General features: G+C 38.1%; 1 protein-coding gene across 1 annotated transcript in view; it reads right to left on the bottom strand.

The window, feature by feature from the left end:
- Positions 1-12,247, bottom strand: part of DNAH8 (dynein axonemal heavy chain 8) — a gene marked incomplete at its 3' end in the record, with an annotated part of 273,605 nt that overhangs the window by 143,825 nt on the left and 117,533 nt on the right. The window contains exons 41-45 of the mRNA XM_081294489.1: positions 7,447-7,634; positions 4,113-4,199; positions 3,916-4,023; positions 2,897-3,031; positions 1,466-1,627 (exon numbers count right to left, since the gene is read on the bottom strand). Coding sequence (XP_081150615.1) covers positions 1,466-1,627; positions 2,897-3,031; positions 3,916-4,023; positions 4,113-4,199; positions 7,447-7,634 — 680 coding nt within the window. The remainder of the gene's footprint in view (positions 1-1,465; positions 1,628-2,896; positions 3,032-3,915; positions 4,024-4,112; positions 4,200-7,446; positions 7,635-12,247) is intronic.

Here is a 12,247-nt window from a genome sequence, read left to right as displayed (position 1 = left end):
TGAATAGGATTCCTGAGCAAAGGATTCCCGCCCCCTCCACTCCGCCCCTCCCCGGGAGTGTTCCCAGGAGAAATGGACGAGGAAAAAGCAAGACAGGAATGGGAAGAAGTGAGGCCACGTGGGATTGAGGACACCTGCAGGGCAGAGATTTAAGCATGATCCTGCTGGGGACTTTCTGATGTGAGCTACACCTCAGGGACTGTTCCACCTGGAAGAGGGGAGCTTGACTTTCCTTCTCCATCACCCTTATTTAAGGAGAGGCTGACTTAGGGACAGGGATTAAACTCTCAGGCACTGCCTACCCGTTGTGCCTACCACAAAGTGGCTCTAGTCCTCTCTTGCTATTGGAAGTAAAGGCACATAGAAGCCGGGGAGGCAGCACGTGGAAAGGGCAAACAGGATTCCAGGAGACATACTAAGAGCATATCAGCAGACATCCTGCCTGTGGTTCTCTTAATAACAATAAGAAGTCAAAGATCTCACAACCCATGAGAGGTAGAATCTGAGCTGTCCTAGCATTTTGGATAGAAATGTATTACAATTATAACCCATCCTTTAAAAGCAACAGAGGCTCTGGCTATACCACCATGTCCAAGAGTAATGTTACTGACACCATCAAGATTCTATTTTAGAGTCACTCATTGAGATGACTAGGATTTTAGTACTCGGTATATAGTATGGATATTATATAAAATAATGTTGTGCCAAGAAGAAAAAAAAATTCTAATGGCTTCTAATACATGGATAATGAAAAATAATTAAATGTTTCTCCATATATTTCCATGTGAGATCTGGATATGTCCCATATATTTGCGTGAGCCATAATTTGGTGGAGAATAGTGAGCTAAAATAAGAATTGTTATTTCTTTCCAAATGCAATTTGTAATACAATTTCTGCTCCTTCATTTTCCAAAAGCCCTGGGAAACACCCCTAAAAGCAACAAGCTCGTAGAGATTTGAGACTGTGTCTCTGCTACGGGTTCTTGAGTCCATAGGTGGAGGTTAGGGAGCTGTCACAGGATGAAGTAGGTGGAGAGAAAAATGCCAATGGATTCAAGTTTTTATGTAGGTAAAGGACACAGCACGCCACATAGGGGGGAAAAAAGGCAGTGAGGGAGCCCAGATTCCTAAGGCATTGGGCCCCTGGACACTGAAGCTAGTTGGGTTATCTCAGCTCACATTCCAACTGTTCGGGGGATTCTGGTTACCGTCCATACTTCTCACCAGGTGAAGTAACAACCAGAGTAAATTACTGCTTGTTTTCTGTGAGGCAGGGTAAACCCATACTTTCTCTCTAGGACAAATTCTTACTGTGAGGACTCTCCCTGCAATGATGTGTATACGTAGCATTTTAATTCAGTTTCAACACTTCCATCAAATAAGATGCAAATCATGTTGTAGTCACATGGTGACCTCTAGCAGTACACACTTACTGTTGCACTGATACCGACTAAAATGCCCTTACCTGTACAAGTTTGAGGTTCCAGGGTGGGTGGTTAATCAAACCTTCTAGATGAACCTGGTTGGCTACAGCAGCCTGCAGTTCTGCATAAGTATTACTGTCCAGTTGTAACCCCGGAAACAGGTCATTGATTAAGCTGAGGAACAAGGGTTCATCTTCATCAACCTAAGGGTGCACAGGTTAAAATAACCTTAGTCAACAAACACCTATAAACAAACAGAGATGTGCACTGCACACACCACTTCATGCCCAGAGAACCGTATAGTACTCTCCTAATCAGATTTGCATTCTCTGCCACTTTCTTCTGAACATCACCACTGAATTCACACTGTGCCCAAAGTTCCTTGGCACCTGATAGCTACAATCCAGCCTCAATCTACTGCTCAAGGTCTGACTTCGTTACTTCATATGAATATTCTGCTTCTCAGACTGTGTTCACATTAACCTTAAAAACATGTGACTTGGGGCTGGGGTTGTGGCTCAGTGGTAGAGTGCTCACCTAGCATGCACAAGGCACGGGATTCGATCCTTAGCACCACATAAATGTAAAATAAAGATATTGTATCCACCTAAAGCTTAAGAATAAATATTTTTTTAAAAAAACATGTGACTTATGTTCCAATGCCATGAAAACACAATATCAATATTTCATTTAAATCAGGACACTCTCCATGATTTCATCCAACATTGACTAGAAAGCCCCATTAGAGCAGCGTTCTTCCTGCCTGAGAAGAAGGTAAGTCTTTAATACACAGATTGCCCAACCTATGACCCCTTCTGATTTTTATCCATTCTTCTCTGGAACTTCCATGATGCTTTCTCCAATGTTTGCCTAGAAGTTGCAAGAATACCATTATCAGAGAGGCAGTGAGGTGCCCTGGAAGGAGCAGATGATTTGGCTTCCCAAAATCATGGATTTTTGTTTTGGCTCCTTGGCTCACTATGAATACAGGTAAGTCCTCTCCCTCCCGAGTCTCTGTTCCCCCATAAGTCAAATGATGATAAGCAAATCAGCTGCCCATATCAGAGAGTTGCCAAATAAGGCTCAAATAAGGCAGTCCACCTCAACAGACTTGCAATAGTAATGAACTATACAGATATTAGAGAGGAGCTTATTGGAAACAAGCTATTCATGGACAACAGACAAAGATCTCAGAGTTTCCTGTGAATCTAGATTTTTGTGTTTAGAATTTGTGTTACAAATAGTGGAGAAGTGGACTGAAAATCTGGATCTGGAGCCCACAGTGGACCTGTTTCACTGCCCCCAACAGAGGAGAAGGCACCTGCAGTCCTTTCTGTCATGCAGGGTGATGGAGTCCTTGACCTCCTTCCGGAAGCATGCTCATTAACTCTCTAATTATTAGTGTACACAGCTCAATATGAGCCAACCCCTACTACCAATGGAAGGGAAGTAAATTCAGAGAAGAAAGATACCAATTTAGAGAGGTTCATATCCCTTAGTCCTCTCATGACTGTGCTTAATTCACTGTCTTCTGGTCTGGCTCTTTTCTGAGCTCCAAGCGTCCTCAACACAGATAGAATATTTCTCAGTCCAAAGTCATAATGGACCTAGGGTGGAAAAGAGGTGGGGGGAGATTATTTACTTGAAACACTCTAAATGTTAAGTTCACTCTCTACAAATAGGTAGACAATCTGCTGTCATTTTGGAGGAGCTGAACTACAAGTATGAGGAGCTAAATTCTTGTCCTTTTCCTTTGACTGAGAAACGATCATTCCCATTGGAAAATCAAGGGTAGGATACAGGGTTCATACCCTAAACATCTTTTGAGAATGACACAGTCTGAGTGATACACAGATATTAAATGCACCATCAACAAGTTACATATTCCATGATACCATTTGCATAGCATTCCTAACATTAAATTATAGATGGAGAAAAGATTAATGGCTGCAGTGGGTTAGGGATTTGGGAGAGAGAGTGGTGTGGTTCTTCTTCAGTGGGAGCATCTGTCACCTGATGGATCCATTCTGTATGTTAACTGTAATGGTTGTTACACAAACTTTGCTTGTGACATAGTTCCATTACATCTACACACACACACACAGACACACACTCATGAGTGCATGCATAAAGGGTGAAAGCTTAATACACTCTGTGGATTGTACAGGGTCAATTTTCTAGTTTCATTAATGTACTGTCTTTATGAGATGTCAACATTGGGAGAAACTGGGTAAAAGGTGCACACCTTCTTACAGTTTCCTGTCAATCTACAATTTTTTCCAAATAAAGGATTTTAAAAATATACATAATCAATAGGTCAAATTACTTATATGTATGCCAAGTTAATCATAAATACACTCTATAAAAGAGTCAATGGAGTTGGGGGTTTGTTGTTGTTTTTTAGTTCACTGATTATCATTTATTAAGGTAAAATTGCAAAGTGGAAAACCAAATTCTATACTATAGGAGAAAAAGAGATGGATAAAGTTACCTGTTTAGTAAGTTGCTCTTCACAGAGTTTGTAAAGAACGTAAAACTTTTGAGCCAGGATAACATTTTCAAGAAAACCACAGCTTGCAAGTTTTACTCGCATAATGATCTGAAAATTAATATGAGATTTTTTTCAGCAACTTTAAGGGGAAAGAATGGTTTTTTAAAAACCACAAATTATGTTCCACTGGTGCATACCTGTCTATCAGGAACCATCATAGCAACAGTTCTAAACTGGATTTTCAAGTTTTCTGGCAGTTCCTGGCGCCCAGCATATCCAGGGTTCTAAGAGTTAGAATATATTTAATTTTTAATTAATGCTACAATCTTCATTGTTGATTCTTGAGTGCAAATACATCTCCTAGTCTTGGTTCAGATTCAAATACAAATACATTCAGATTTTTTAAAAGTTTTTGTTGTGGATGGACACAATGTATTTATTTTATTTATTATTTTTATGTGGTGCTGAGGATGGAACCCAGGACCTCACATATGCTAAAATGTGATCTACCACTGAGCCACAACCTCAGACCACATTCAGTTTCACAATACAAAGACATTTCATACTCTTCAGATTCTACAGTGGTATTCGAAAATGTTAGGTTCATAAAATATCTTTCCTTTCCCCAAGATACATTTTACACCATTTGTATTTAAAAATGTACATACCACTCCATATATACATGGAGACAGATATACATATACACATTTTCATTATATTATTAAAGTAATACAAAATTTTGTGTAGCAAAAATTAAGCATCTATGTGCCTATGCATTTAAAAACAAAAAAGAAAATGAAAGAACAGAAAACTGACAAATTGAATAATGATGGTCCAATGTACATTATTGAAAGAGGAGAAAACTTTAGGAAGGTCATTTTTATTTCATCTGTTCAATATTCTCTGCAGTCATAGTTAGTTGTTGGGCTAACAAAATACCATTTTAAAAAAACCGGGGGGGGGGGGAATGAAAGGAAATAAAGAAGGGAATGATGAGAAAAGGCTACAGAGGACAAAAGTGGAGGTGGGAAGGAAACAAAGTCTCCTCATAAGTAACAACAGATAGAAGATAGGACAGCCCCATAAGTCCCCAAGGAAAGGTTGGCGGTTCAAAGACAAGTAAGGCGAATAACAAGAGTCCATTAAGAAACCTTTGGTCCCTGGCTGGGTGCGGTGGTGCACGCCTGTGATCCCAGCAGCTCTAGAGGGTGAAGCAAGAGGATTGCAAGTTCAAGGCCAGCCTCAGCAACTTAGCGAGGCCCTAAGCAACTTAGTGAGACCCTGTCTCAAAATTTAAAAATAAAATAAAAATTAAAAGGGCTGGGGAACAGAGCTTAGTGACAAAGCACCCCTGAGTTCAGTCCCTAGTGCCAAAAGAAAAGAAAAGAAACAGTCCCTGAACATGTACAGGGTTCTGTCAGGAGGCCAGGTATCTTGCTAAGTGCTAGAAATTGAGATTTCTAGTTGTTCTCCATAGAGAACAACTTCTCTTAACCACACTTCTCCACCCAGATTGAAAACAACACTGTCCCACCTGCCTCGAGGCTGGGCTGGGGTGGTAAGTGAGAGGAAAAGGGACACACTGTGAAAGACCCTCCATGACGAAGGGGGCCAATTTTAATCACTTGGCTACAACAAAACAGAGATGCTTGGGCAGTGTCTTAGGTCATAAAGTGACCTTGAAGATGGAAACCATGACCAAGTAGGAACACAGACTTTAAGATCTTATCTATTAAGTGGCTATTTTTTCGTGTCTCAGTTATTCATAGCTTAATGCAATATCCAAATAATATTTCTAATATTCTTAACCCAGGAGAATGTTAAGTTTCTTTTAAATGTTTCTACGCTCTAGTTTCACACTGAGTAAATTTCTTCATCCCATTCCTGAGTTATAACTAATCTCTGGATTGTTCTTATTTCCTCCTAACTGCTTTCCTGCATGTTTGCTAACAACAAAATTTATCAGAAACTTTTCTGCTGCTGTTTCCTATATTTATCTTTGTCTACTGAGACATAGAAAACAGAATACTTTATGTCATCTTGCAAAACTTAGAGATTTAATTTAGTATCTAAAAACATTAACGGATTCCACGTTAACTTCATTTCCCTGATTCACAGAAACTCTTGTTCATTCATGTCTTTGGTTTTCCATCTTTGTAATGCTGAATCCCGAAATTCTGCCCGCAATCACATGGTAATTGGATTTGTTACAATTGCTTTGATATAGGACCTTGTTAAATTATTTTGAAAATTTTAAGTCATTTCCTCCTATTAAGTATCAGGAAAAAACAGAGTGTAGAAATTATAAGCAGTCAAGTTCTGATGTCAGAGATATAATAATCTTACTGGCTGTGTAACTTGAGCAGTATTTTCAGCTTCTCTGAGCCTCAAGTTCCTTGACTATGAAATATCAACCCCAGAGAGCTATCAGACTCATAGGATGAAATAACGTGTATGCATAGTCTTCAATATCACTAACCAAATATATCACATTCTTTTCCCTTGCAATTGCATTGTAGGGCTGTCCAGCCCTGTTACCTTGAAATTAGGTGTGGTCATGTGAATTGCTTTAGCCAATGAGTCTTGTGACTTTGTGTTATTTGTGGACAGAAACGCTGAGCCAGAGCACAATTCCAAATGTTTTCTTTTATCTCTGCTGCACCAACCAGCAATGATTGAGCTAGTGAGTACCTTGTCAACATGAGTACCAGAATAAAGACATTTAAAGCAGACCATGACTGCCTGCTTCTACCCCAGCCAATTCATAATGGACATGTGGCATGAGGAAGAAATAAAGGTTTGTGGTTTTAAGCAATTTTGATTTGGGGACTGTTTGTTACTGCAGCATGGCATGAGTTGTGCTGACTCAGTATACAAAACATTTAGCCCAGAACCTTACACACAGTAAATGCTTAACAAGCAGTAGCTATTGTTATTAACATGTTATACTATTTCATCTTCTATCTGGGCTATTTTTACTACTCAAAAAAAAATGTCAGGGCTGGGGATGTAACTCAGTGGCAGAGCCCTTGCCTGGCATGTGTGCAGGCCTGGTTAAATCTCCAGAACCGGGAGGAGGGGGGGACAAACAAAAATCATATAATAAAGAGTTCATGGAATAGGCTGGGGTTGTGGCTTAGCAGTAGAACGCTTGACTAGCATGGGTGAGGCCCTGGGTTTGATCCTCAGCACCACATAAAAAATAAATAAATAAAGTAAAGATATCGTGTCTAACTACAATAAAAAATTAAAATTTTAAATTAAAAAAAGAAAGATTTCATGGTGGCTGGGGTTGTCACTCAGTGGTAGAGCCCTTGCCTAGCATGCGTGAGGCACTGGGTTTGAACCTTAGCAGATCATATAAATAAGTAAGTAAATAAATAAAGGTATTGTGTCCATCTACAACTAAAACAAAACCAAAAAAAACAAAGAGTTCATGACTCCTGGATAGTTACTTAACGACTAATACATAGATACTTGACTCTGTAACAATTAGACTAATCAAATTGCATCTGAAGCCTGTGTTCTTACCATTGTTAAGAAGATTCCAAATTCTGGATTTAAATCAACACAATCACCATCAGAAAATATGAACTGTTTTTTCCTCTCTTTTCTCGCTGTCAAAACAATATAAATTTGTTGTGCCGCCACTGATAATACAGGCAATTCAATTCTGTTAAACTCATCAAAACAGCCCCAGGAACCCGACTGTGCAAGACCTGGCATGAAAAACAGTTAATTTGTAAAGTTTTACTCCACCATCCACCTTCGTGATAGCAATCATTTCTCCAAGGTGCTTCCAAACATATATGCAAACACACTTATGTAAAATTTCATATCTGCCTCTTTACAAAGACATATTGAATTCCAGTGATAAGGAGATCCTTAATTATTTGTATGTCATCACCAAAACAATGAAAATAGCACACTGTCAAAATCAAAGTATGCACACATCGTTCAGGGACGCTGGAGGTGGGTATAGTTTGGCCCAGTCCTGAAGTGAGATGACAATGGAAGGAGCCATAGTGTTTGGGGGAAATGACAAACTAAGGGATGCCCCACCTGGGTCAGAGCTCTCTGTTCTTTTTTATTGCAGTGAGATAGAAATGTAAGGATGCAGGATGAGAAAGAGGAAGACCAAAGGGATTTTAATTTATTTCTCACAAAACCCAGCACAAAGGCAGACCTGGCTATCATGAACATTGGCCCCCCTGTCTGTGTAAGGATGAAAACCGTCATTACCTTCAGCTGTGTGAAAGGCTCTTATGACTTTTATTATTGCCCACCCCCAGTCTTTCTTTTCTCTCCCTTGGTAATATCCATTGCATGAATGATAGAATTTATCTATCTATCCCTGAGATCCTTCAGTTCTTCCATTAAACTTTTCATTTCTTTCTGCCTTTACAGTATATTCTCTTGGCTGGGTATTCTGCTAATATGCATGTTCAATTTCCAAGAATTCCAATTATTGTCTCATATCAATTTGTTTTTCTTTCATTGGTGGAACATGATCAATTCCTGAATCTCTCTGAAACTATGAATTTTACTGACTGTTGAGTTCTCTTCTGTTTCCAGTAGGTCTCCTCACTGGTTGGGGGAGCCTTCCTAAGTTCTTCAAATACTTCATAAGACTGTTATCTCTCTATAATGATTTTTCAGTGTTTTTTTTTTACTCATCTCAAAGGCAAATCCCTGTTTGCAGGGTGCATGCCTATCACTGGTGCTTTGGAGAAAGGAATGGAGGAGGCAGGAGAGCTTCCCCCTTAGACTTGGGGCTTGTCATCTAACCCACTGTCCATTGGCCCTGCCTCTCTGGCCTGTGCCCCCATCTGAGGTGGACTTATCTGGTTCCCACTTCAGAGAGCTGTGTCACACTTTTTATATGAAAGAAAAACACTGGAGACAAAACCACTTCCTTTTCTTTTTCTCCGCCCTCTATATGATAATCCTGACCTTCCAGGGTTATCTTGTGCTCTATTCTGCTTCTCTCAATAATCTTCCAACTCTGTGGCCAGGACTCATCTATAGAAGAACCCTTCTCTCTGATCAGAAAATGACTCTTGGGAATGTTTTTTCAACATGCCAACAATTTTGAGAAACAATATAAAGAACAACCATGTACCCATTCACCAAATCTTTCCTACTTCAGATATCATTCTAAAGAATAGGATTTTAGAGAGTTCAAGTTCATGAATGTCCCCTTACATCTACACACCCTCCTTCTTCAGAGGTAACTTTACCCTGAACTTTACATCAATGGTTCCTCTGGATGGTTTTTCCTCTTTTGCTTGCATTTGTGGAAACTACATAATTTGCTTGTCCAAAATTTATGTATGTCTATCTGTAAAGAATACTGAATATATCCTCTTGTGATTTGATTTGCTCAATATTGTTTTTCTGAGATTTACCTATGGTGATACATGCAGATCTAATCCAGTGCCATAGATCTTTGGAGGGCTATATTATACGGTGTTCTGTTGTATAAATATGCCAGTTTAAAAATTCATGCTATTCTCAAAGGGCATTGGGGTTATTGCTAATGATTTGCAATAACAATGCAGCAGTCTTGCATGTGAGGAGTGGAAATTCTAAGTCAAAGAAGATGTGCCAAATGCTACCAAACTCTTCTTGTGAGGCAGTTCTACCACATTGCACACCCAGAGCAGCACTGAGCAGCGATAAGATTACTACACATTCTAACCTATTGTAGTTTTGCCATACTTCTCCATTTTTACCAATATGGTAGGAGCGAGAATGGCATCTCATTATTGTTTTACTTTGCTTTTTTAAAATGATTTAAGGAGAATCTTTTAAGTATTGGATATTAATCTTTTGATAGTTATACATGTTAAAATATTCTTCTTCCAGTCTATAGTTTGTTTTCTTCTCCTATTTATTTATTGAGTTTGTACCACTGGGTATTGAACCCAGGGGCATTTTATCACTGAGCTACATTCCCAGCCTGTTTACTTATTTATGGTGCTGGGAATCAAACCCAGGGCTTTATGCATGCTAAGCAAGTGCTATACCACTGAGCTCCATCCTCAGCTCCCCAAGTCCTTTAAATTTTTTATTTGGAGATAGAGTTTCACTATATTGCAGAAGCTGACCTTGAACTTAATGATCCCCCTGCCTCAGCCTCCCAAGCCACTGGAATTACAGGCATGAGCCACCATACTAGCTGTCTTCTCCTTTTTAAGTGGAGAAATATCAAATAAAGACTAAAATATTGAGACAAGATCACCCTGATCATCCCATTTAAAGTAATGGCTGGATGAGTGAACTCCTGATATTTAACACATCATAGGGAAGTTCCAGCCTTTCTCCCCAACTACTGCTCCCTCTCCCCAACCCAAGAGGGATGGCTGCTAATCTGAACTTCGTGGAAAAATCATCATTTTTAAAACAACCTATGTGTATATGTGTGTGTGTGTGTGTGTGTGTGTGTGTATAGAATACACATAATAATAATATAATAATGTACAAGGATAATATGTAATATGAAATGATATAATAATATATGTATATATTATTTATTATTTATTTTACCTATCTGGCATGTTAAATAATTTTAATTTTAAATAAATTTGATTATATTCTGTGTGTTCTTACAAGACTTGCTTCCTTCACAACAAATTAGACTTATATATAATTATAAATATCACATGTTCTTATTCATTTGCAGAAGCTGAAAAAGAGAAGTAGAGAGGAGAATAGAGGAGATCAATAGAAGGCAGAAATGGGGAAGAGTGAGGGGATGGGGAGAGGGCTGAGCATGGGCACATAACAGTGCAGAGGGAGTAGTTCTGATGTCATATAGCACAATAGGGCACCTGGAGTCTCCAAGAGTTAATGACACATTTCAAAATAACTAGAGGAGAAGAAAGATCCCAATGCATAGAAATGAAAGTATCTGAAGAAAGGAAGTGCTAACTACCCTGATTCAATCATTACACATTGTATACATGTATTGAATTACAACAATGTATCCTATAAACAAATAAATATAAATATTACCTGTCAATATTAAAAATAAAACTGATTTCAAAATAAATACTAGTGTGTGATATGTTCTCTATCAATGCATCTCATTGTAGTTACTCATTTGTGATGCTATGCAACATTGTTAAATAAAATTTAATATATATTTTTCCTTCCTTTGTATGTAAAGTATAAATGACATGTTCACAATTTATGTATCCAGGCTACCACAGCAGACACACAGGGTTGTCTCCACTTATTTGCTGTTATGTGTGATGCTGCCGTGAACATTCACACATGCCATGGTACAAAGCACTGTTCATCTGAATATATATCAAGAGTTGGGTAACCGAGAAACCATGATGTCAACATGTCCATGCCTTTTAAGATCTTACACTCCCAGCAGGGGTGAACAGTGTTTCTGTTGCCTTACATCTCTGCTTGGGGTCAACAATGGTACAGTTAAGTTTTTGTTAGAATGTTAAGTTCAAAAGGGAATCTCATCATGATATACATTACTTGGTTGCTATTCATTTGGTTTTCTTCATATGCAAAACGCCTTTCCTCATTTTCCTATTATATTTTCTCATTGATTTGTAGACCATATATATACATATATAAGATACAACCCATTTTAGAAAGCAATATAAAATTTATTTTCCTGTGAAAAATGCCTTTTCCAAATTTCTGGCATGGCTTTTCACTTTCATTGTGGTATTCGCTGATGAACAAAAGCTTTAAACTTAAGTGAGGCAAGTAAACCATTGTCTCTATGGTTTGTGAGTTTTTTTTTTTAATTTCCATTCTGAAAACTATATAGTTTTACTTTCCACATATAAGCATTTATGCCCCAAAACTGATTTTTTTGTGTAAAGTGTGAGGCAGGGATCCAATCCCCTTGATAAGTATTACTCACCAGTTATCCCAGAACAATTTATTATAAAGCCCAACTCTTCATCACTGATTTACACCACCATTTATCCATATGCCAAGTGTCCTTGGCCTGTTTCTGCATCTCTACTATATTACCCTGGTCTAGTCATCCATTCCCAACCCAATATCACACTCTCTCAATTATGTTCTAAAGAACATATTTCTGAAAATTTCATTTTCTAACTTTTTTGTGATTTGTAGACATCAAATTGATTTATATAAATTTATATTCCAGTAACTTTTCTAATTTCTATTTTTCTATAGATTTGTTCAATTTTATATAGCGGCCACATCATTTGAAATAATGAAATTTTACATTTCTTCCTTATTTTTTATTTTATATTTCTTTTAAATTTTTAAATTTTAAATTAAAAGTTTTTAAATTTCTTATATTTCTTCCTATATTTTATCCTTTCTT

Source organism: Spermophilus citellus, assembly GCF_964194105.1.
Source record: "Spermophilus citellus genome assembly, chromosome: 5".
Classification (NCBI taxonomy): Eukaryota; Metazoa; Chordata; class Mammalia; order Rodentia; family Sciuridae; genus Spermophilus; species Spermophilus citellus.
The sequence above is the reverse complement of the archived record's forward strand: the minus strand, read 5'-3'. Positions and strand labels throughout refer to the sequence as shown.